We start from the raw sequence: 26,443 nt of genomic DNA, 5'->3' as shown, positions 1-26,443 counted from the left end.
ACCCTTCAGAATGGTTGGACGCTGGTTTTGCCTGATCTATTCCCCTTTTCTGCCGTGTATCTGTTTGTGTTGCAGTTGCTGCAAAAAAATTTGCTCCATCTGGTGGACATACTACTGTGTCTGTGTGTATGTTGCACTTCACCATTTGGTTGCAATGGTCCAATACTTGGATCGGAGTTGATGGAATGTTTTTGCCTTTAAGTGGTTGGACTGAAAGTGTATGAGGAGTTTGCTGGCAGCCGGCCGGTGTCGACAGCTACCTAAATCAGCAATAGCCAAAAGAAAATTAAGCAGATGCATACTGACATTCCTACAGTGGATGGCATCAAAATTGTGGGTCGTGTGGCAAAATCTCCAATTAATAATGTAAAATGACTGTCAGTTTTGAGCGAAGCTCGAGTTTGTGAGGTGGAGTATATGGTAGAATTAAGACAGCAATGCGGAAATGATGGAATTTTCTTAATTTATTGTTTTTAAAACGTATTTTTTTGGTCTTGTATAAGATATTATCTGGGTTGGACTTTTAAACTTGGAAAAAATTCTTCATTTATTGTTTAAAAAAATATTTTTTGGTGTTGTATAAGATATTATCTGGTTTGGAATTTTGAACTTGGAAGAATTCTGTTTTGGATCATTTATCTGTGAATTGTAATATTTTTGTTTGTTACCTAACTTTAACAGCGTGTACCTACATGAGCTTTTTTAGAAGCACATTTCCTGTTGCGTAAAAGACCTTCCTGGATCAACAAGAAATAAAAGACTTTGATTGGTGAAATAAGATCAAATATAATTGGTAAATGGGAAAGTCAACGGTAAATTCCGTATCCTGATTGGTTCTTATGGTGGTTGCACCATTTCCCGTTTCTTGATCTTACCCGCTCCTTTGATGGGAGCGAGGTACTCTCTACGCCTTTGATTCTTAACATCCTAGAGAGAGAGAGAGAGCGGACATGGTCCCGCATCAGTCCCATAATGGGATACCTGTCTCGGGGTAAGCACTATTTCTTCTCTTATTTCAGATATTAACTTCATTTAAATGTAGTAACTTCTTTTCTTGCGCAGGAGTTTATCCTCGAGATTCACGTTCACCACTAAAATTGTTTAAATGACTTAGCTTTTGGGTTAAGATCATATACATTTTGTTTCGGGAGCAATTCCCTTTTCTTTGTTATGATTTTATTTCTTTCTTTTTCTTTAACTTGTGTAGGTTGCGATTAGCCCTCATTTAAATCATCATGTATCATTGGATTCTTAAAATTTCTTTGGTTCATTGCACATATGTGCAGGCGCAATTAAAACTTACATTTACTATAACCAAATCTTTGAGTTTTTGTTCGTTTTTTTATTATTTTGTTTTGTTTATTACTTTTAAATAAATGAAATCAAGGTAATTACCCTCTACATTTAATTCCTTCACAACGGATACATTCTGTTAACCTCGTAGGGTCCAAGCCACTTTTCACATCCGTTTCGTAATTGTCATGTTTCCCAACTTCTTGTTTACATTTTATAGTACATTGCTTCGGTTGAACCTAAAGTTTATTTTACTATGTTTTACTGTGTTAATAAATTTATTATTATAACTTGATGTTAATTGTGTAACCAACCAGGCCAATGGTTACATAAACAAATAAGCTTTTTATACACTTTTTATCGAACAATGTTATTACCCATTTTAGCTTGTACCTTGGTTCTTAATGTGTATATTCATTCTACTTATAACGTGTCACCACCATGTGATTAGAAACTTTTTGAACCTGGCTGAAGACAGCCATAAAGTGGCTAAAACATATACTTATTTAAGCATGACTATTTAATTGTGAATAGTAGATATTAAGTATAGGAGAGGTGGGGCATTTCAATAAATTCCTTCTAAGAATTATGTTTAATATTGTTAATGTCAATACAGAACCAAACAATGAAATTTTTAATTAAACTACAGTACAAAGTAAAATATATTGCTTTACATTAGGCAGTGTCTGCAATGTTACTTATTCTCAATTATAACAACTGTGAAGGATATTTGTTTTCGGCTTCTGCTTTCTACACACCATGGTTGGCTAGCAGGTGCAATCTGTGTTGTACATGTGGACTTCACCCAGATTTATGGCTAGATGCCTATACTGACACTAAGCCTATGTGAGAAAATGTATTCTACTGTTATGTGTTTCTGTGGTGATTGACAGTGTGGTGCATTGCACATAGATGAAGATGTGTGTAAAAGAACAAACAAGAACTTCTAGTCCTTAAGCCAGATGAATTAATCAGACATAGCAAAAATCTCTGCTTTGGCTGGGAATTGAATCTGGTACCCTTCAAAACAAAGGCAGCTATGCAGAACAATTGGCTAAGGAGTTAAACTTATTAAGAATATTTATAAGGTTAATGAAATATTTAGAACCAAATCCAAACCCCACAGTGCAACAGCCCCGAAGGGTTATGGCCTACTAAGCGACTGCTGCTCAGCCCAAAGGCCTGCAGATTATGAGGTGTCATGTGGTCAGCACGACAAATCCTCTCGGCCATTATTCTTGGCTTTCTAGACCGGGGCCACCATCTCACCGTCAGATAGCTCCTGAATTGTTATCACATAGACTGAGTGGACCTCGAATCAGCCCTCAGATCCAGGTATAAATCCCTGATCTGGCCAGGAATCAAACCTGGGGCCTCCGGATAAGAGGCAGACATGCCACCCCTACACCGCGGGGCCGGCATGAAATATTTAAAAGTGGGAAAATACATACAAAAATTCACTTACCTGATTCTTTAGTAATATCAGTAACACTTTTGCCTGGACCATAATCATTCACTTCACTGTTTCTGGGTTGAACCTAGAAAAACAAATCAGTCACAAAAATTCTGGCAAGGAAATAGGCAGAAGTAATGGAAGTGGTAAAAGCTAATATACAAATATTAGTTGTCAAAGTGTACTTATTATCCTAGCTTTCCAAAATAAGGAAATAAATACTCTCAGAAACGGCCCTGTCAGATTAATAACATCCACCCCCTGTTAAAAAGAGGATGCAGAAGAGCCAGTTAAGAGTTGAGAAATAAGAAATCTGAAAGAACTGGGGTTGTTAATGGAGAAGTCCACCCTAAGAGATGGCAGTGAATACAGATGTAAGGGTAAGAAATAAACACTTGACACATAGTATTTTAACTCTACAAGGTGTAGAAAAACTTTGTTTCCTAAATTAAAGGAGTATTAAGAGGGCACAAAAATTCAAGTACTGTGAACATAGGAACCATATGTCTGCGGTGATTAGTTTCAGCTGCCAACCTCCAGGTGCTCGAGCATAAACCTGACATGCTGTTTTCTTTTTGTTTACATTTTACCTGCAGACAATAAAAAGGGACAAACATACAGCACCTCAGAGCAGATTTTTGAAATATCTTCCAACTTGGTGGCACAATTTATACCCTTGCAACAATGTTATATGTATTCCTGAGAAATTTCCTGGTGCTTCTCTGACACTATGCGCACCTGCAACAATCTGCACGACTAGATCCTTTTCATTCTTAACTAGGGTTTCATTATGGTCGCGCGGACAACGCCTCAGCAAAAATAGTGTGGCTCATTTATGCTAGAGCTTCTCAGAGATAACAAGCGTTATGATACATTTTAGTAAAAATTCCACCTTTACAATACAATAAATATATTCTTCTTATTCACAATAACATTACTTAGCAGAATGGGACATGTTTCATCCACTTTAGAACATCATCACCCATAGTTAAAGACAAAGAATAATTGAAATGAGGATCATTAAAACACTTTTAAAAGACCCTGGGTGAATCTGCTAACGAATCTGTCAAATTGCCAATTAAAGGACATTAGCTGTTGTTAATACACTAAACATGCAAAATAAGTTAAAATATGTAAAGTTAAATATAGAAATTGTTTTCAAAACAAGCATTTGAAAAAGAGACTGAAATCACACTGATGATGTTTGAATTATGCAAGTTTTGCCATTGAATGAGTTCTTCATGTGTTGATCTTGGGAAAATTCAAGTTCCTGTTTAGTTGAAGGCTAATTCTATTACATATTGTGAGCTGTAGGAGGAACTCTTCTTAAAAATTGCACAGACTGGTGCCAGAGTTACCACCACAGATGTAAAAAGATGGATGTTTGTGCCTGTCTTGTGTTATTAGGATCAGCCTATGTGTGCTGTCTCTCACTGAAATAAACTGAACTGAACTGAAGTTATACCTGCATTATTTCTTAAATCATCATTTCCCTTCATTATGCGTTGGAATAAGTATGGCCTTTCGCCACCTTTTGAAAAATTCTCCTTTTCAAACCATTAGAAACCTGTAAATAAATTCTTCACTTAGTATATGAAGAGATCCAAATCAATTTAATCTTCACTAGGAGCTTTATTGTTCCTTTGAACCATTTTAAGTTCTGGCAAGGTTATTCCTTCAGTATTGGTATTTGTTGAGTTTGGTTGTTCTAAAATGTATGACTTCTTCCTGACATTCTTCTGATCATAGATATTGAAAATAACTGATCCATGTATCAGGGGGTGTAACATCTTTTTTAGGTTGTTTTTGTTTCTTGGTTCAAGTGCTTAAAAATTTTGTATGTTTTAGTCTGAGGTCTAGTTTTGTTTGTTTTGGTGAGTGGATATAGTTCACCTCGCTTTCTCTGTGATTTTTCTGAACTTCCCTTTTTGTTATGGCTCTCTTTCAATGGTAGAGTAACTTAACGTCTAATCCACTGATTGAAAAATATTTCTTAAAAGCTTCTCACTTGTCTCTAATTACCTTCTCAATATGACTATCAGAGTGTATTAAGCCTTTCTTTCTTTGTCAGTCTTTTCTTACCAAGACTCTCAAAACCAGATTGTTTAAACATGGTTTGAATTTTAACCCATTCTTCTTCAATATCAGTAATCATTAGTGTTGATTCAACAAATATATCCTCTGATATCATATACAGGGTATCTGTTATAAACCCAGACCATCCAGCGGCGTTTCTACCCTCCAAGACCTAAGCAGCTGTATCGGAGGCGCGTGCATATTTCTTGACCTTGCAAGGAGCGTGCATGTGTTCTACCTAGCATCAATAGCCAGTCTGAATCTTAGCTGTTAACATGGTGAGACAGTTACCATTGCAATACTGTATTTTCTTATGTAAAACTTATTTTAAGTACAAGTCGGCTCAACGGGTACGCGATGCATTTGTTCGGCAATTGCCTGGTAAAGTGCCACCTTCATGAGCACAGATTCATGTAATTGTAAATAAATTTGAAACTACTGGCTCAGTGCTCAGTAAAAAACATGCATGCACATGAACAGTTTTAACAGAGGAAAAGCTAGATGACACTGGTGCGAATCTTAAACAATCGCCAAATAAATCACTAACAAAATTAGCACAAGTAGGGGTTACAGTTTCTTCTGCACACAAAAGATACAAACCAGTTACACATCAAACCGCACAGATTTGCCTGGGCCCATTGTTTAAAACCTGCTGATCCAGCCACAGGTGTGAGATATTGTGAGTGGTATCTTGCCTCAATGAATGATCACTTATTCAACCCACAGCTTGGGTTCTTTTTGGATGAGGCCTGGTTTTATCTTAACAGTCATGTGAACAGTCATAACTCTTGCTATTGGTGTGCCGAAAATTCTGAAGTGCCTCATTATGAAGGATGGCACTTCAAGCATCTTTCATAAGGTAAGATTTCATATAAGATTGTACACATGCTTAAAGCAGGGCGGCCGTGTGCGACGTAAATTGAGCTGAGGCAGCTGCTTTAGCGCAGAGTGAAAACACTGTGCGCTAGGTCTGTGTTTATAAGAGACACCCTATATACTGGGATCATTCGAAGGGCTTTCTCTAAAGGGGGTATGTGTAGGATTTTGTACCTGTGCTTGTTTTTAGTTTTCTGTACCATTTGATTTTATTAATATTTTTAATAAGTATATAGCCATGTTTCTCTCACCTCCACTTTTGTCATTATAAATAGCAGAGGGGAAAGTCCACAGCCTTTAATGAGAATGTCCATTTAGATTGTTTTTCATGCATGTGTCGTCATCTTTACAATTAGTCCGGCTAATATCTCCATAAGAATTGAAAGCAACATGTTGTCCTTCCAACAGGCTAGGAGGAAGCAAGTCTAGTGAGGGAGTGCCACCCTAACACCTATTTCTATTAATGCTCAGAAGATTTTAGGAAGACAAACTCTGGGGTTTGTAGAATACAATAGTCATGCTATAGCAATTTACAGAGAAGAAGCTGTAGTGCTTAAAGGAACATAGTCTCAGAAATCTGACAGTAATCTTTCCAAGTATTCCTGTTGTTTGAACCCACCTTTAAAATCATAAGTTCTCTGGTCACTTCCATGTTAGAACAGCAACAACGAGAGTGGCAACAACTGGCATCAAATTGCTGCAGCTGCTACTATGATAGCACCACACTATCTGCTCTCACTTTTAGCAATCAAATAAGCTTTTATTCTTTCTTTTTTTTTTTAGCACTGCAGACCAAAAGCTTTTATATCTTTACTATTTTCTTCTTCTTCTTCTTCTTCTTCTGCTGTTTTTCCATCAAAAAATTTTGTCATTCAATCTGGTTACCATAGGGCTGGGCTGAGTTGCTCAGATGGTTGAGGCACTGGCCTTCTGACCCCAGCTTGGCAGGTTCGATCCTGGCTCAGTCCAGTGGTATTTGATGGTAGATTTATTGGCATGTAAAAGAACTCCTGTCACACAAAATTCCGGCCCCTCAGCGTCTCCAAAAACTATAAAAGTAGTTTGTGGGATGTAAAGCCAATAGCATTATTATTATTATTATTATTATTAGTTACCATAGGCTTCTTCATAGCTGCGTGGAACAGTGAAATGGTTGTTTGTCTGAACTACTGCCTCAGGCTCTCCAGCCAAGACATGTGGGTTCTCGCAGGATCTCCCTTCCCTTGATCTTTCATTGTGTAATGATTTTCAGGAGGTGTAGGTTTGCAGGTGTCAGAGCTTCTTGATCTTAACAGCCCTACAGGATTATTTTTCTTTGCATATCCTGGTCAGTATCTTCCTCATTTTATATTCTGTCCACTCAGCCAATATAAAACATCTAGGAATGAGTTCGCTGGAAAATTTATAACATCCAATAATGGACCAACTATATTGGTATTATAAATTTGCTCATTCAGAACGGGTATTCAGGTTCTCTATTGGAATCAACATCTTTATCATCTGATAGCCAGGCAGGCATCAATTTTTGAGAATGAGACAAAGTCTCTCATAGTGCATTGGCACTGTCGGTGGCTTCAAGTAGTCTCCGCAGTGGCCTTCTCGGTATGCACTAGCCATGCGTCTTGGTAGGTGTGCTATTTACCAACTGATGAGTCCAACTTAGCACACTGGGGCGAAACGCTGGCAACCAGGAATGAGTTAGGTGGAAAACTTATAATGTCCAATAATGGACCAACTATACTGATATGAAATATCCAGCCACCCATATTTCAAATGCTTTGAGTCTCTTCATGATGGCTCCAGTCATAGCCCAGGACTCTACTCCATACAACATGATGAAGAATGCACAGCACTGCACGATTCTAACCCACAGTGGCAATGACAGTTCTGTAGTGTCCTGAAATCTGGACAGTGAGTAGTTACCCATGTAAAGAACAAATAACTATTTTTCCACTTAATCACCCAACTGGTGATGGAAAGCATACTATTCAAGAGTTTGTACATGTCTTACGATTGCTTCTTTTACTACCGATTATTTAAATAATTTTATAAATTATCATCCTAGTCATCACTTCAATCCTGTCCGACTCGTTGGCTGAACGGTCAGCGTACTGGCCTTCGGTTCAGAGGGTCCCAGGTTCGATTCCCGGTCGGGTCGGGGATTTTAACCTTAATTGGTTAATTCCAATGGCACAGGGGCTGGGTGATGTATTGTCTTCATCATCATTTCATCCTCATCATGACGCGCAGGTCGCCTACGGGAGTCAAATAGAAAGACCTGCACCTGGCGAGTTGAACCCGTCCTGGGATATCCTGGCACTAAAAGCCATACGACATTTCATTTCACTTCACTCCTGAGTGTCATGACCCCATGCAGTTATTGTATTCTTGATGTAACTGTGCCAACTCCAACCTTTTTCCATCATCAAAGAACATTGAAGGGATTCTTATGTGATGATACCATCCATCCATCATCCAGCTGTCCTTCCATTCAGTCAGTTGTCATCAATTGCCCACACAATAATCTCTTCAATGTTCATTCAACCTCATGACATGACCAATGAAGTGGTTGACTCGTTGGCTGAATGGTCAGTGTACCAGCCTTCAGTTCAGGGGGTCCTGGGTTCGATTCCCGGCCGGGTCAGAGAATTTAACCTTCATTGGTTAATTCTAATGGCCCGGGGGCTGGGTGTTTGTGCTGTCCCCAACATCTCTGCAATTCACACACCACACATAACACTATCCTTCACCACAATACCACACAGTTACGTACACATGGCAGATGCCGCCCATCCTCATCGGAGGGTCTGTCTTATAAGGGCTGCACTCGGTGCTAGGTGGGCATTAATTCCATTGTGGAGTTTTATCTTCCGTATGCAGTTGCCAGACTGTGCCTCATAAATAGGCTTCTGACAAATTCATCTGCATACACCCCAGCATCAGTGGGTAGGGTCTGACACATCCCACTCTGACGAGTCTAGTGTCAGACCTAAGACGAAATGCTGGTTAATAGAGCAAACGCCTCAAAAGCCATACATCTGATTTTTAGAAATAGCCACACGAAATTAAAACCAATGAACTGCACTATTCTCTCACGGTCAAGAGTCCTACAGATTACAATGTGATGCATAGTCAGGGCAACAAATCTCTCATCCTTCTTAACTTTCTAGACTGTGGCCACTACCTCCTCATCAGATTTCACATAGGCTGAGTGGACCTTGAACCAGCCCTCAGATCCAGATAAAAATCCTTGACATAACAAGGAATCAAACCAGGAGCCTCTGGGTAAGAGGCAGGCATACTAACCATACATTGCACAGCTTTCCTTTATTTTCCTTCTTATCAGAAAATTATACTAAACAAATATAAGGAATCAAATGAATGTAGAACAAATTTAATAAGTATTGTTAAATTATTTTTCAACTTACCGTCACTTCATAGTAAGAGTCAGGCTGTAGTCCATTCAAAGTATGGCAATACAAGTCAGGCCAGGCTAGGCAGTGGACTGGTTCAATTACTTCACTAAACTTCTTATCAGGAGATGTAGGAGATGGACCCATCAGCTGATAACTCACAATAAATGATAAGATGGAATCATAGCTATTAACTGGTTTGGCCCAGCGGATACCAAGCATGTGACGTCCTTTCTTGTATACTCTCAAATCTTGTACTGGTTCTGAAACTGTAGCATTTACACAAAATGTTAATGGTCTGAGAGTCTAATTACTATCCTACACTACACTATACTCTATCCTGTTTTTGGCAAGTGTTTGCTAGAATTCTTTCCCTTTGAGTTTAGGGAAGTACACCATTGAGGATAAGTAAATCTACAACCGACATAATATTTCATCTCCAAAGTATTTGGACCAAAAACAGTGCCTATTAAACATTAGAAAATCATGTATATATGTCTACCTGCTTAGTCCCATTTCCAGACAAAGGGTTGGGGATGAGGTGAGATAAAATTATATGGCATGTTTTATGGCCAGATGCCCTTCCCAATGCCAACCTCATTTGAGGAGCTACTGAAGATTAAATTAATGATGGTGAATGAAATTGGGTAAGGAGGTGGAAAGAATTGGCCGTGGTCTACGATCAGGAACTGTCCCAGCATTTGACTGGAAGTGAAAATGGGAAATTCCAGAAAGCCATTTTCAGGACAGCTGACTGTGGAATTTGAACCAACGTATCTCCCAAATGCAGAGCTTGGCACATTAACATGCACAACCATTCCCCTCGGTCAAACATTAGAAAATCATGTATGGCATGGTAACTAGTTACAAAACAAAGTAAACAAAACCAAAACACGAATTCCATTTTAAAAATTATACAAATTTCTAAACTTAGTTCTTCTCTTAATTCAACAGGGTACATGATTCTTTCAGCCCAGTGTGGACTGATTCTGGGAAGAACTTGAGGAGATTTTATCCAAGATTCCAGACAAACATACCATAATCGTGCTTGGAGATTTCAATGCCCAGGTAGGCAAAGAGAGAAAGTTCCGAAACATCGTTGGAAACTATCCTGTTCACCAGAGAACAAATCGTAATGGAGAAAGGCTAATAGAGCTATGTAAGGCATTTAACCTCATAATGAAGTCTACTGCTTTTAAACGCCTGCTCAAGAAACAGAAGACCTGGAAATCCCCAAATCACCACTTGGTGAATTCCAGATTGATCATGTCGCGGTCGCACGGAAGGCTCAAAGAGAAATTCAGAATGTGAAAGTTCTAAGACAAGCAAATCTAGACTCAGATCACTATCTATCCAAGATAAAAATCAAACTGATTCCGAGAAACACAAGGAGAGTTTGGGCCAAAAAGATTGAAATATTTGATAGAGAAAAACTAGGATCTAACCATGAGTTCACACAGAAACTACAATCCGTGGATGCAAAGAACTGGGAAGAACTGTGCGAGGCCCTGGTCAAAACACCTAAAGAGATGGCTCAGCTTACTAAGCCCAGGAAGCATGCTTGGTGGAACAGTGAATGCGATGCAGCGATAAGGCAAAGAAAGTTCGCCTGGCAGAAATGGAACTTGCTAAAGAACCAAGTCAACTGGACAAACTTCTTGAATGAGAGAAAGTGTGCAGCAAAAACCATCTGCAGCATTAAACGTGCTTTTGATCAACACCAGCTGGCTCAAATTGAGCAGGATTTCAAGAAGAGCAATACACATGGCTTTTATAAAACATTTAAAAGCAACTTGAGGAAATACGACCCACCGAGCCTAGAGTTCAGAGATTACAATGGAAAACTAGCCCATAACAACAAGCAATACTGCCAGATCCTTGCAAAATACTTTGAATTCCTTCTTAACTGCAAGGCCCCAATATCCAGATTCACATTTGAAGATAAAACACAAGTCCACCCAGATTCAGCTCCACCTACGAAAGAGGAAGTCAGACAGATTATCCAATCCTTGAAGAACAATAAAGCGCCAGGTGAAGATTCAATAATGGCTGAACTGTGGAAGTTTGCTAGTGAAAATGCAGTGGAGAAATTAATGGACATCATAAATGAAATCTGGAATACTGAAAGACTTCCAAGTGACTGGACATCTGCCCTAATCCACCCACTTCATAAGAAAGGCGACAAGTCGGATGTTAACAACTATCGTGGTATCTCCCTCCTACTTATAACCTACAAAATTTTCTCGGAAGCTCTTCAAATCCGGGCTGAAGAATGGCTAGATCCAGAGCTGGGAGATTACCAAGGAGGTTTCAGGAAAGGATGGTCATGTGTGGAGCAGATTATGAATCTGAAATCTGACCTTTCACATCTTAAACTAAGGAGCAAGCCTTTTGTAGTAATGATCATCGACTTTAAGAAGGCCTATGATTAAAATGACAGAACTACCCTAATTCAGATCTGCAGGAGATTGGGATCTCATTTGAAGATATCCAAGAGCATGTCCCACTTAAGATAAAACTCCAAGAACATCAGAGTTTGCAACCAAAGCCGAAGATGAAAACTGCAAAGGTATGGACGGAAGAGCGAAAGGAGCAACATCGTATACGAATGAAGGAATACTGGACCAACATTAAAGTTCAAGAGAAACAGTTGATATGATGTGGTCCTTAGTTGGCCAAAATGAAACAACAACAACAGTAATAATAATAATAATAATAATAATAATAATAATAATAATAATAATAATAATAATAATAATAATAATAATAATAATAATTGTGCGGGGGTATCTGTGGAACGCAGAGGTGAAAGAAGGTGCCGGGGTGAATGGGTCTAACTACAATGTCAAGAATTGAATTTAAAACTTAAACTGAAGGTTAGATTTTCAGAACTTCAAACTTTACAATTTTTTCATGACAATATTGCAGGTACAAGTAGCAATCATTAAACAAGATTGGGAAAAATCCAAGATTCAGAACCTTAACTCCTTGGGCTTTAGCCCTTAGTTTTACAATTTTACAAAAGGAAGAGGTATTATTTAATGAAGGGCAGAAATCCCCTAATCCAAGAGCAATTGCTCCCTAAATCACAATATCTAGCCTCCCTAGAGGCACACTTCACAGTTACAAAACTTGAAAAAGAGCTAACAGGCTCTCAGTTTCTTACTGCCTACTCTGGTCTCTCAAACCACCATTTACAAGTTGAACTTACTGGGGTATTTAATACCCAACCTACTGGGCCTTCATGGAAACGAACAGGTTAAATAACTGGCCCAAACACAAAAGTAATGGAGGCATACACTGTGCTCCAAGATAATGAAAATTAAAACCTGCAAGGATCTCGGCCGATGAAAACAGGGGCTAATCCCAAGCTACTGAGGTGACTCATATAGAAATAAATTTAACACATTACAGTAGGAAAAACAGTTGGAGAAAAATGTAGTCACCTCAAACCAAGATGTAGGGGAGCTCGAGAGGGTAATTCACTCTCTATCCCCGATTTACAGTTAAAGATTTTCAAAGATTTTACATAGAAAAAGGAAAAGTTACATTTTAGAAAGTTAGGTTACATGATTAAATATTCGGACCTTCCCCTCGGGTTAAACTGCAGAGGTACCAAGAAAGAAAGAAGTTATGTGGCCTTTACCTTGTAGATGTTCTGCTGACCAATACACACAGTAAGATGATGATCAATTGGCCAAGAAATGTGAAAAGCTGCAGTATATAAACCCTCAGGGAAGGTTCGAGACTATTCAAGACTAAACCAGCCACACCCTCTCAATTTAATTGGTTAATTTCAAAGTTACACTCAGAATCGAAGAAGAAGCCTGTGATAGGTTGAAAATTAATTACAGAAATTTGGGATTGGCTAGATACAAAACTGGCAGAAATAAAAAGGAAATATTGCCAACCCAAAAATAAATGAACAACATTCAGTTACAAAAACCTAGAAATACAAAACTCTTTAAATTACAACTTCTTACACCTCGCACCAGGGTGCGTGATCATAGTTTTTAGTAGTGTCATCTGTGGAAGAATGTCCAAACTTCTTGATGAATGGCAAAAAAAAAAAAAAGAGAGAGAAATTCACTCAGTTTAGGCAACTGCAAAATAACAAAATTACATCATATTTCTGTGGTGACATCTTCTGAGTAAAGTTCTAAGTTGTTGTAGTTTCAGTTTCACTGTTTTACCAATAGAGGAGTTCGTTTAGGTGCTGAATTTAAATGCGTGGCGTTTGGGTGTACCTCCCGGTACAACAACAACAATAATAATAATAATAATAATAATAATAATAATAATAATAATTGTACCGGTAGGTACACCTCAACTCTGCACATTTAAAAGAAGCGCCTTAAAGAACTCTATCTATCAAACAAAACATGAAATAACTAATAAATGAAGTTGGGACAATGACCAGAAGATGTCGCATTGAATTATTGAGTAATGTGTTATTTTGAAGTTGCCTAAACTGACTGGATTTATTTGTGTTGTGTTGGTTTATGTCAAGAAGTTTGAACTTTTCTCCACAGATGTCACCACAAAAAACTGAGGTATTGAACTCTGGTGCAAGGTAGAAGAATTAGTGATTTAAAGAAGTTTTGCATTTTTAAGTTTTCACAACTAAACTAACTTTCATTTATTCCTATATATCAAGGTTTGCAACACTTCCTTCTCATTCCGCCAGCTTTTGAATCTGACCAATCACAAATTTTCTGTAATTATTTTTCAACCAATAATAGGCTTCTTGTACCTTTTGAATTTGCCAATAAAAATGAGAGGGTATGTCTGGATTTAGTCCAGAACCCTCTCGAATCATCCCCTCAGGTATATAAGCTGCGGCTTTTCCAGCTACCTTGTCTTGTTGATCGTTGTCTTACTGAGTGTGTGTATTAAGACAGGCGGCATGGCACCTCATTCTTAGCCAGGCAGTTCAACAGCCCAGGTATTGGCCACCAGATTTATATTTCTGTAGCTACCTCCGCAGACTTACATGGGGGGAAGGTTCTAATTTCTAACGATGTAATTACCTGTTTTCTAAAATGTAAACCATCTTTCGTTTAATGTAAAATTTCATGACGACTTAAATTGTAAATTGGGGATAGAGAGTGCGTTACCCTCTCGAGTTCCCCTTCAATTTATCTTGAGATGACTATGATTTTGTAACTATTTCTCTTTTCTGTAAAGCATTAAACATTAAATTAACTTTCATTCTAGTCAGCTCAGTAGCTTGGGATTAGCCTCTGCATCATCGGGCTGTGAGCCCAATTAGGGTTTTATACTTAATTTTCTAGGAACGCAAGTGTACGCCTCCATACATTTTGTTTTCAGGCCAGTAATTTAACCTGTTATTCTTTCCACGAAGGCCCAGTAGTTTGGGTAATAGATACCCCTGCGTAAAATATGTAAGTTATAGGTTGGACCTAGAGAGGCCAGAAATTTGTAATATATTTTGATGTAATGTTGCCTTGAGCGGGCTGTAAGAAATTGGGAACACAGTCTCCTTATTAAAGTTGGAGAGCATTTGAACTCTTTTCTGTGATTGCTAATTTTAATGTAATATTGAGGGGTGCCTTTGGAACGCCGTAAATTTTTACTGTTGGAGCCAAGTGCTCGTGAACACTGTGTGTTGGGAGATATCTCTCCTTATCTAACTAATGCAACATTTGTGATGTTGCAAACTTGTAAATTTGGAGCTGGAAGCTCAGCACTTGTAATTTCCAGACTGCTATTTGTACCTGTAACCTTGTTATTTCATGAAGTGAAAAGTTTGTTAAGTTTGTGATTTGAAAAGGAATATAACCTTTATTTAAAGTTGTAAGTTAATCTTTGATATAGTAGATAGACCCATTCAGCCCACACCTTCTTTCACCTCCCTCCGATCCACAAAAACACGGTAACAAGTGGTACCAGAGTGTGGTTGAATGGGTCTAGATTGAGCCCTTTTGATGGCTAAAAGTGGGATCTGTTTCAAACTCTAAGAATTTTCTCGGTCGCTCAGAATTTTTCCAAAGTATTAACTTTTCTGTCAACATGTCTGGTCCTCGCAAAGTCCTCGCTCCCGGGTACTTTCACAAGGAGGAATTGATCTATGAACTCCTCATTAGAAAGGTCCAATCTGGAGGCACGGTTGTGGCAGATTTTGCCAAACTTAAAGAATCCTTAGAACTGCCTATTTGTATCCCAGTTTTTGGCGAAAAAGAAATTGATGAGGCTCTATCCACCATCACGGATAATATCACTGAACTAGCGTCTGTAGTGAGTTTTTTTGAAGTGAGCGATATATCAGCTAACCAGCTTAAGAGAGTACAGGCTAGACTGTTTCATTTCTATAACAGGGCTAGGGAGCTATTTTCTCTCAAATTAAAAGATCATGCTAAGGAGGCTAGCAATCTGGTGGAACATTTCTCAGATATGTCTAACAGAGTAGTCAATTGTTGACTGGGGTAGCTGCTCCCAAAACTGACCAAGTTCCTTTAATAAACTTGGTTACTGAGGCAGATTCTTGTAAAGCTGTAGAAAGCAGGAAATCTGTGGCAACTCAACAAACTTCTGCCCCACTGGAAACTGAGTGTGATCATCCTAGACAAATTCCACCTTTCATTTTGAATAATGCTGTGTTAGAGACCTCTCAACCTTCTATGCCGTCACCAATTATGTCACCCAGGTTCAGTAGTTTGCCTCATCCACTGGCTATGTTGCTGAAGGGCATTTCAAAATTTTCAGTCAACTCTAATAATGAAGTAATTTCTTTCCTAAGGTTCTTGGTGGAATTTCAAGACCATGCATTAGTGTTCTCCCTATCGCATTCCCAAATACTTCAAATCATGTATCCATATTCCCTAGGCATCCTCTCGGACAAAATAGTTTAAGCTATAGCCAATAGATCATCCATAGAAGACTTCCACGCCCACCTCCTGGCAAATTTCATTCCGGCCAGAGCTATGTCATCATTGATCCAAAAGTTCTATTTTAGGGTACAAAGTTTGGATGAAAATCTTGCAGACTTTATCCAAGATATTAAATTCTACACCAAGGTTTTCGCTCTCCATTTTTACGAAGATCAAATAGTGCAAACAATTGTCGAAGGCATCTCTCCGCCCTGTCGGTCTTATCTATGTTTCGCATCTCGTCCTCAAACCTTTTCAGAGTTAGAGGCTATGGCCGTATCAGCTGAAGGAGTAAGGTACACCGACACATTATGAGTCGCGAAGGAGCCCCCTCCGTCTTCCAACAGTTCACGGCCTCTACCTCGCTGAGCTTTCACCACCCGCAAATGTTATGCTTGTGGCTCAACGGAACATCTTTGAAATAAATGCCCATTGATAAAATCGAGTGACACAAAGAATGGAGCAGGGTCATCTCAAGGTTGCTTTAAATGTGGCTTGTTTACTCACCTTGCCAAGAATTGCACTAATGTCAATAGCAGAGCTCAACTTCTGGGCAACCTCCGCTAACTCTGACAATAGGAAATGACTAGTGTCATTGACTGAGTCAGCATGTTCTCCTTCCCGAGGCGCAGCCCCTGCTGAACCCAGTAAAAGCTCTGGTAAGGGTAAGGTTTCTTCTAATTTATCGTTTGAAGGCCCCACGGCAGAGACGCCCGCATTTGTGCCATTCCTTAAAACTGAAGTGAACAGTGAACCCGTCACTGCTCTATTAGACTCAGGGAGTGTGATTTCCATAATCTCGGATGGATGGTACTCTAAATTAAAAACTGTTTGTAAGTTTCTGGACTATAGTCCATCTTCTGTTAAATGTGTTTCAGCTAACTCATCCCCAATAGAAATTTTAGGTTTCATGTTTGCTTAAAAATTTGTATTTTAAAGTTTACCTGGAAAGTGAAGTTATTTGTTGCTAAACACTTGTATTGCCCTGTAATATTGGGGGCCGATTTCATGTCTTTTACTGGTCTGGTGCTCGACATTCAGAGTAAGTCGTGCACCTTAAAATTTGCTAATAATTGTAGCGTTACCCGTTTGAAGTGTAATTCTGTGTCATGTTCATCTGTTTTGCCTACCCAGGGTGAGATGATGTTAGATCTTAGACATCTACCTGAGGAGCAAGCTGAAAGTATTCGTAAATTGTGTCAGTCCTTTCCTGATGTATTTTCTGATACTCTTGGTGTTAATGACCTTATCGAATATAAGATTGAGGTTGCGGATTCGATTCGAGTTAGGTTTCTGCCTTATCAACTGTCCCCACCTAAAATGAAGGCTCTTAAGGAAATCATCGGTCAGATGTTGAAGGATGGAATAATTTGACCTTTTAAGTCGGCGTATTCATCGCCCATTTTCTTGTGCTGAAACCGCAAGGTGGCTTCAGGCCTGTGATTGATTACAGGGCTTTGAACCGTAAGGTGGTGTTACAATCTGTGCCCCTTCCTGATCTTCACCCTTGTTTTTCAAGGTCTTGGAAAGCCAAGTTCTTTACCATCCTTGATCTTAATCAGGCGTACAACCAGATCCCTCTAGCTGAAGAATCGAAACATCTAACAGCTTTTGCCATGGACTGGAATTTGTATGAGTACAACCGCATGCCTTTCATGCTCCCCACAGGGGCAGCTGTTCTTTCTAGACTGCTACATAGGATCTTCTCGGACATCAAATTTGAATACCTATATCACTACCTTGATGATGTCATCGTATTTTCTGAGACCTTTGAAGAACACCTAGATCATCTAAAGGAAATACTCAATCACCTTCGTAAGGCTGGGTTGACTGTGAAGTTATCTAAGGTAGCTTTTGCTAAACCTTCCATGTCATTCTTAGGGCATATTGTGTCGCCTGATGGTGTTTCCATTGATCATTCCAGAACATAGGCTATCTGTGATTTCAAACCTCCTAAGGACATCAAGGGCATTGCCAGGTTTATAGGCATGGTGAATTTCTTCAGAAAATTTATTCCTACCTTCGCTAACAGAGCGGCGCCCTTGAACTTACTCCGTAGGAAAGGCGTCAAATTTGAATGGGGGCCATCTCCGCAAGCCGCTTTTGAAGATCTGAAATTAGCTCGTTGTAATGCCCTTGTATTAGCAATGCCAGATTTCCCGAAGAAATTCATTGTCCAAACAGACGCCTCATCATCTGCGGTTGCCGCTGTCCTTCTTCAGGAAATGGAACTTTGGCGACCCATCGCCTATGCTTCTAGGACATTCTCGGTTTGAGAGGCCAAATATTCCATCTATGAACTTGAGGGTTTGGCAGTGTTGTTTGCACTAGAGAAGTTCTGCCTCTATCTGAAACATGTCAAATTTGACCTAGAAACGGATAACCAAGGCTTAAGTTGGGTATTAGCTAGGTCCCGTCGTACTGGTCGTATAGCCCGCTGGGCCATCAGGATTTCTGCTTTCCAATTTGATGTGAGGCATATTAGATGATCTGAAAATGTAGTTGCAGATGGACTAAGCTGCAAGTTTTCTCATGAAGTGGAGACCACTGAACAGGAAGATAGTTCTTCTCTTCCCATGCCCATACCTATGGGTGTTACTGCTATTCTAACTGATGCCCCTATGTTATTTCGGGATATTGAAAATTAACAACGTGAAGATCCAGTGCTGGCTCTTATAATGGAAACCCTTTCTTCAGGGGAACATGTCATCCCTTATGTGTTGAGAAATGGGGTAAGCCCACTTTGTCCACTACGGTAGATCTATTGTCATCTCATCAAGCGTCTCGTCCCATGGAATGTCTATATATGGACTACGTCAGACCTTTCCCACAATCCAAGGGGAACGGAAATAAATTTATTCTGGTGTGTGAAAACGGCTTCACTAGATTTTCTTGGTTATTCCCGACTAAGCTGGCAACCACTCAGTCTACAATATCTTGTTTAAATACTATTTTTGCTTCTTTTGGTCCCTGTCAATACATAGTTTCTGATAATGCTAAGGCAAAAACATATCAGATGTAAGGCTTTTCTGGCGTTTGCTCTATGCTAAGGCATTCACATCTAACTTATTCTTCAAATTCTGTTCTGACCTGTCTATCTCACACATAACCACTTCAGCTTATTACCCTCAACTGTCTCTGGCTTAGCGGGTCAATCGTAATCTCCGTTCTGCCTTAATTGCATTTCATCATGAAGGATCATTTCAGGTGGGATACTTCCCTGCATTGGTTAGCTTTTGCTCTAAATTCAGCAGTTCATGAGTCACACAAGTTCACTCCAGCATCTCTCATGTTTATTTCCTAACACGCCGCTCTCTAATTTTTGGTCACTTAACGATATATTACCAGAGACAATAGATCCCGATAATATTAGAGACCTATGGAAGAAGGTTAAAACCACTGTCTGGGATACTTTCTACTCTCTGCTCTCTCGCTCGCATCTGTTCACATTGCTAAGACATGACTGGTTTACTACATATTAAAAATATATATAGTTTAGTCAAATATATTTACACATGTATTAGTAATTTTTCCTATCCTTCTCTTAGATCCAAGGCTTTGGACAGAGTATTCACAGTGTTTAATCTCTCCCATCTTCATTTTCTTCAAAATCGATACCTGATATTAGGATAAGAGCTTCATCCACAGTACACAATTTCGTATGCATTATGAAATACAGTACCATAATGCGTTGATGCTACTTATAGAAGTGCTAATACAGAACAGCCTAAACAAGAGATACTTAAATTATTACACATACATTTTCATTCTACACTGATATGTCTTATAGCATTCAGTCTGCAAGCCTCTGTGAATTAACCTCTTCACTCCGCTACCATTCTTGCTACTTTCATATCTGTTACTCCTGACTTATAGATAAGATATACTGCAATTATTACATGGCAAATGATGAGTGTGAAGGTCACTCGAACCCTTACCTTCTGACTGACAGCCCCCGACATCTGCTGACTCAAACTTCTCCGGCAGTCTACCGTAGTGAAGCACAGAAAAGCCGAACAACACACAAATACAGCAGTCCACCAGCCATGTGGTATCCCTCCCACACAACTGCTACAGCAGTCTACTAGCTACCCATCAGGGCTCTCTCCCGACTACTGAAGTGAAAAGGTAAACTAAGAAATGCAGGTGTAGAAACTGTGGGTGTGACCAGGAGACATTAAGGAGTACGAGGGAGGAGCTGGAGAGTTTGAGGGCGATAATAAGCATTCTCTTGGAGGACTGGAAGGAAGGAAGGAAGGAAGGAAGGAAGGAAGGAAGGAAGGAAGGAAGGAAGGAAGGAAGGAAGGAAGGAAGGCCTCCCTCAAAAAGTGTACGGGATATGGTAGGTGTAGAAGAGGGATAGGAGAAAAAGGTGGGTGTTGTAGAAGACAGGTGGTCTACGAGGAAGAAAACTGTAGGCTAAGGGCTCTATTCAAGTCACATTGGTACCAACAATGTAAGGGGAGCAGAGTACAAACATAGCTGGGGATGTGTGGGATCTGGTTAATGCAGCACAGGTGAAGTTTAAGGAAGCAGAGATTGTTAGCAGTGGGACTTCGGAGAAAGGAGACGAGCTACTCGAATAAGTGGTATTTGTGTAGGTTGCTAATTAGTTTATAATATCAACTATTCAATATATTAAAATTTTTAAACAATTAGTAATTTATCTTTATTTCCATATGAGACATGTTTCGCCTTTCATTGAAGGCATCATCAGTCACAGTACTACCTCAAGGTATAAATCAGGTACCTGATTTGTAATTAAATTATAATTCAAGACTGGACTTGAATAAGAACCGTCAAACAACTCTACTGTGTTGCTGAAGATAGAACAACACTGTCCAAATTGATCGCCAACATCCAGGAGACTGGACACTGCATATAGAAGTGGAAGAAGAAGAAGTAAGGCTGTAAAGGAGAGGGCATAAAATCACTAGTAAGACCACAATTAGAGTATGGTTTCAATGTATGGAACCCTCACAAGGATTACTTGATCCAAGAACTACAAAATATCAAAAGAAAAGCACTACAATTTTTTTAGGGTGATTTTCTAACAAAAGAGTAGTGTTATGAAAACTTTGGATTGGAAAGACTTGGGAGAATGGAGATGACCTGCTTGACTAAGTGGTATGTTCCAAGCTGTCAGATAGGAAATGATGTGGAATGACATTAGCAGAAGAATAAAGTTGAGTGATGCTTTTAAAAGTAGGAAAGATCACAATATGAAGATAAAGTTGGTACAATGTTAATTAAGGATAAAAGGTTTCCACCTGTTCAATACATTAATATAGTGACTTAATTAAAATATCATAGTTCCTTGCAAACGCTACGCTTGGCCACTTCGTGTTAGAGGTCCGTGTTGGTTCGGGATTGTTCTTAACTTGTTCAAATCCACCTGATAATTGAAATTCTCAAGAATTCTCAAGATCTCTTCTATCAACGCACGGCCTCAGCCTTACATTAATTTTCGAACAACACTAAAATGCAGAACTTATGCTTAAAACACATCAAGAATGAGATGTTTTAGAATAGCTACACAAAGACTATGATATTCTAACAGAAGAAAACCTGTATATTATAGAAATTTCTGGATTACATATTACGAGGAACTGTTTCACACTAAAATGAACAATGATTAGGTATTCTAATCACATAAGAAAAGGAACAATGTTCTAGAAATCAGTAGTTAGTTCAGTACGTGAGAAAGTGTCTAAAGACAGAAATTCTTTTTAAAGGAACACTTTGTACTCTTCAAGGCCATTCACATATATTTTAGCTGTAAAATTTTTTGACGTACAAGAAAGCGTTGTGTTTTATGATGTGTCTAATATCCCACAAAGATTAATCTGTCTTTGCATTTTAATCACATAGATTTTAATTTATATATATAATTGTAAACCTTCACAACATAGGTTAGCATGCTCTGTATATGTTTTTATACTGTACAAATATTTCATGTAATTACCTAAAAAACCTTGCTACATTTCCTAGACTGATGATGGCACAGGAAGGTGCCGAAACCAGTACCATAATGATAATAATAAATATGTGATATTTTAATTAAGTCACTATATTGAACAGGTGGAAATCTTTTATCCTTAATTAACATTGTACATTTTGATTCAATATGGACCAAAATGAAATTCATGACATTAAATAAAGTTGGTATTCAAGAGGACAAATTGGGGAAAATATAATTGTTTATAGGAAGAGGATTTAGATACTGGAATAATTTACCAAGTGAGATGCTCAATAAATTTCTTTGAAATTATTTAAGAAAAGACTAGGTAAACAACTGATAGGGAATCTGCCACCTGGACAACAGCCCTAAATGCAGATCAGTGAAGATTGATTGATTGATTGATTGATTGATTGATTGATTGATTGATTGATTGATTGATTGATTGATTGATTGATTGATTGATTTACTGACTGATGATTGGATACAAGCAGTTGCGTCTTATAGCAGTCCAAGTGACCATTCGTCCGTAGTTCATTGTAAACAGCAGCGCTGTGTGTAACAATGTGTCTGCAAGCAGGAACATCAGCATGTTGCCAAATAAAGGATGTGAATTATGAAAGCATAATTAAAGAATGGTTTGAAGAAGATATAAGTTATGTGGAGGAGGGACAATATGATAGAAAGTGATCATCATATCAATACTGTGAGAGAAGCTGAGGAAGAGATGCTTCACTACCAGCAGCTGAAAATGTACATTTTGCAGTGATGGCTGGTGATGGTTATCAGTGGGTGTACAGTATAAACATAGGTCTGTCTTGACAACTTGGACAATGTTACCTATTGAGCAATCATTCATCAAGGGCATGGCTGACTGCACAATTTGTCAATTGAATGTACATACATTTCTATACTACTACTACTACTACTACTACTACTACTACTACTACTACTACTACTACTACTACTACTACTACTACTACTACTACTACTACTACTACTACTACTACTACTACTACTACTACTACTACTACTACTACTACTACTACTACTACTACTACTACTACTACTACTACTACTACTACTACTACTACTACTACTACTACTACTACTACTACTACTACTACTACTACTACTACTACTACTACTACTACTACTACTACTACTACTACTACTACTACTACTACTACTACTACTACTACTACTACTACTACTACTACTACTACTACTACTACTACTACTACTACTACTACTACTACTACTACTACTACTACTACTACTACTACTACTACTACTACTACTACTACTACTACTACTACTACTACTACTACTACTACTACTACTACTACTACTACTACTACTACTACTACTACTACTACTACTACTACTACTACTACTACTACTACTACTACTACTACTACTACTACTACTACTACTACTACTACTACTACTACTACTACTACTACTACTACTACTACTACTACTACTACTACTACTACTACTACTACTACTACTACTACTACTACTACTACTACTACTACTACTACTACTACTACTACTACTACTACTACTACTACTACTACTACTACTACTACTACTACTACTACTACTACTACTACTACTACTACTACTACTACTACTACTACTACTACTACTACTACTACTACTACTACTACTACTACTACTACTACTACTACTACTACTACTACTACTACTACTACTACTACTACTACTACTACTACTACTACTACTACTACTACTACTACTGGGGGACTTTCATTGCACTATGTCAAATTAAGATATGAACGTACAGCCATAAACAGCAACAGAATGCTGTGCCTGGACATTTGTTTAGCACAAGGCCATCTCCAAACCAACAAACAAACATTTCCTTTCCCCTGAACACCTCATCACACTTTGCCTGCAGCCCATTGCAAATCTTGGAAATGCTCTCAATATTATCACACACTATACACACAGTGGAAGAAGTCTCATAGGCAGTTTCATGATAAGTAACAGCAGTTTTAAATTTTTAAAAATATGTCTGGTTCTATTTTCACAATACCTGTTGCACAGAATAACAGTTTAAAATATATAGCAGTTGAATTTTTGGGTGTGCATTTGCTGTTCCACAGTAGCCAGCCATCGCCACTGACGTTCTGAGTATTTGTATGGGAGGAGCAGATACAAATGGTCAGTTTGAGGAGCAGTTTTGAAAATAAGTATTGGCTGTGGTTCCTTTGTCAGCCCTGCAGTCTAGGGGTTGTGAACCTGCCTCTTATCTGAAGACTCCAGGTTCAATTCACAACTGGGGAAGAGGACCAGAACTTCACTCAGGCGGCCTCACCTGCTATGCTAAGCAGGGGCATTGTAAGGGATGAGAAGATTGGAAGGGATGGGAAGATTGGAAGGGATGGGCAAGGAAGAAGGAAGGAAGCAGCCATGGCCTTAAGTTAGGTACCATTCCGGCATTTGCCTAGAGAAGAAGTGGAAACCACGGAAAACCACTTTGAGGATGGCTGAGGCGGGGATTTTTACTTGGAACTGAGGGGTGGATCAAGGTCCACTCAGCCTTCCATGCCAACAGGTGTGGATGTATCTGATGGTGAGATGGTGGCTCCAGTTTAGAAAGCCAAGAATAATGACCAAGGGGATTCGTAGAGCTGACCACACATCACCTCGTAATCTGTAGGCCTTCGGACTGAGCAGCAATCATTCAGCAGCTCAAGGCCCATCAGGGCTGTAGTGCCATGGGCTTTGTTCTTGAGAATAATATTATTATGAAGCAGTCACTGAGACCTCATATCCATGTTAGTACTACAGATAATCCATATCCATTGTTACGGGTAAAAAATTTAAAACAAGTCAACACGTTAACATCCATGATCCATATTAAATTAACAGTTTATTCTAAAAAGAACTTCATTGGCGTAGGGATTTGGCGCACCCATCGCCCAGTGGGAAACCACTGCAGTCAGCCATCCGAGTACCGGCGGGAAAACCAAAGCGTGAGGTTTGGAGGAAATGCCAGCCTGAGCTGAACATCAAGCTCTTATTTCATCTTCTGGGGCTAACAACCTCAGTCGTATAACTGGACAGTCCCGAGCTGTCCCAACAAACATTCCTTTTAGCTCATGGAATGGATCGCACTGTAGAATTGAGATTACCCCAGGGGGACAATCCCCCGTCAACCAAAGTTGACGCAAGCAGGCATTCAGATTCTGGGGGACCTGCCAGAATGTGCGAATGGGAAGAGTCGGAGCTCCCAAGAACCTCGAAAAGGATCAAAACGAAAAAGATTTTCAGGATGGGGACCATAAATGTACAGACAATGACAAAGACTGGTAAACTTAAACAGGTAATAGATGAGATGAGAGAAAGAAACATTGGGATACTAGCCATGCAAGAAACAAGATATAGTGATGAAGACACAGTGGAGTCAGAAGGCTTCATAGTGCTGAAAGGAAAACCAGGAATCAGAGTGGGAAAAGGAAGACACACACCTACATGCTTTGGTACAGGATTCATAATAGACAAGAGGTATGAGGATGGCATAATTGAAATGAAGAGTAGGTCTGAAAGGATATCCACGTTATCAATTCGAGCAGGGAACAAAAAATATACCATAGTAAATGGACATGCACCTACCAATGACAAGAACAGAAAAGACAAGAAAGCTGTAGACAGTTTCTGGGAAGAACTGGATGATACACTGAAAAGCATACCGCACAGACAAGTAAAGATACTTGTAGGTGATTATAATGCACAGGTAGGGAGGGAGAAGCAACATAAGGGGATAGTAGGCGAGTACCCAGCACACAAGAGGACGAACAAAAACGGAGAAAGGTTAATTGAACTATGTCGAGAACACAGAATGAGACTTATGACAACTCACTTCAGGGCCAAACCGAATAAGAAAAAGACATGGGTAAGCCCATGCACCCACATTGGGGAATTCCAGGTTGACCATGTGGCAACCAGTCGGACAAACACTAAAGAGATTATGAACACAAAGGTCAGAAAGAACACAAGAATAGAATCAGATCACTATCTTACTGAAATCAAGTGCCTTTGGATTCCACACAGGGGTAGACTGCCACAGACAAGTAGACCAACTGGAAAATTAAATATAGACAGAGACAAATTACGGCACAATCGATCCAAATACGAGGAAGGAATAGAAACTGGCAATGGATGGGATGACATGAAGCTGAATATGAGGAAACAGGCTGAAATATGGGGAAAGGAAGAAATGAAAAAGAAACACTGGTGGTGGAATACAGACTGTGAGGAAGCGGTTGAGAATCGCAGGAAAGCCTGGAGAGACTGGAGCAGTAAGAAGAACCTGGAAAAATGGGAAGTTTTCCTACGAGTAAGGAAGGAAACAGCCAGAACCATAAGATGGACCAAAAGACAGAGGATGAAGCAGGAATTGGATGAAATTGAAAACAACTTCAGGAAAAACAATAGTAGAGACTTTTTT

The 26,443-nt window shown here is 39.1% G+C and overlaps 1 protein-coding gene across 1 annotated transcript in view; it reads right to left on the bottom strand.

The window, feature by feature from the left end:
• The window catches only part of LOC136875752 (neuronal cell adhesion molecule), a 75,867-nt gene extending 66,554 nt beyond the window's left edge, over positions 1-9,313 (bottom strand). The window contains exons 1-2 of the mRNA XM_067149326.2: positions 9,127-9,313; positions 2,759-2,831 (exon numbers count right to left, since the gene is read on the bottom strand). Coding sequence (XP_067005427.2) covers positions 2,759-2,831; positions 9,127-9,258 — 205 coding nt within the window. The 5' untranslated portion in view covers positions 9,259-9,313. The remainder of the gene's footprint in view (positions 1-2,758; positions 2,832-9,126) is intronic.
• Between the last annotated feature and the right edge of the window lie 17,130 nt (positions 9,314-26,443).

The sequence above is a fragment of the Anabrus simplex genome, chromosome 6, assembly GCF_040414725.1.
Source record: "Anabrus simplex isolate iqAnaSimp1 chromosome 6, ASM4041472v1, whole genome shotgun sequence".
In the NCBI taxonomy this organism is placed as follows: domain Eukaryota; kingdom Metazoa; phylum Arthropoda; class Insecta; order Orthoptera; family Tettigoniidae; genus Anabrus; species Anabrus simplex.
Note: the sequence above shows the minus strand (reverse complement) of the source record. Positions and strands in the feature narration are given on the sequence as shown.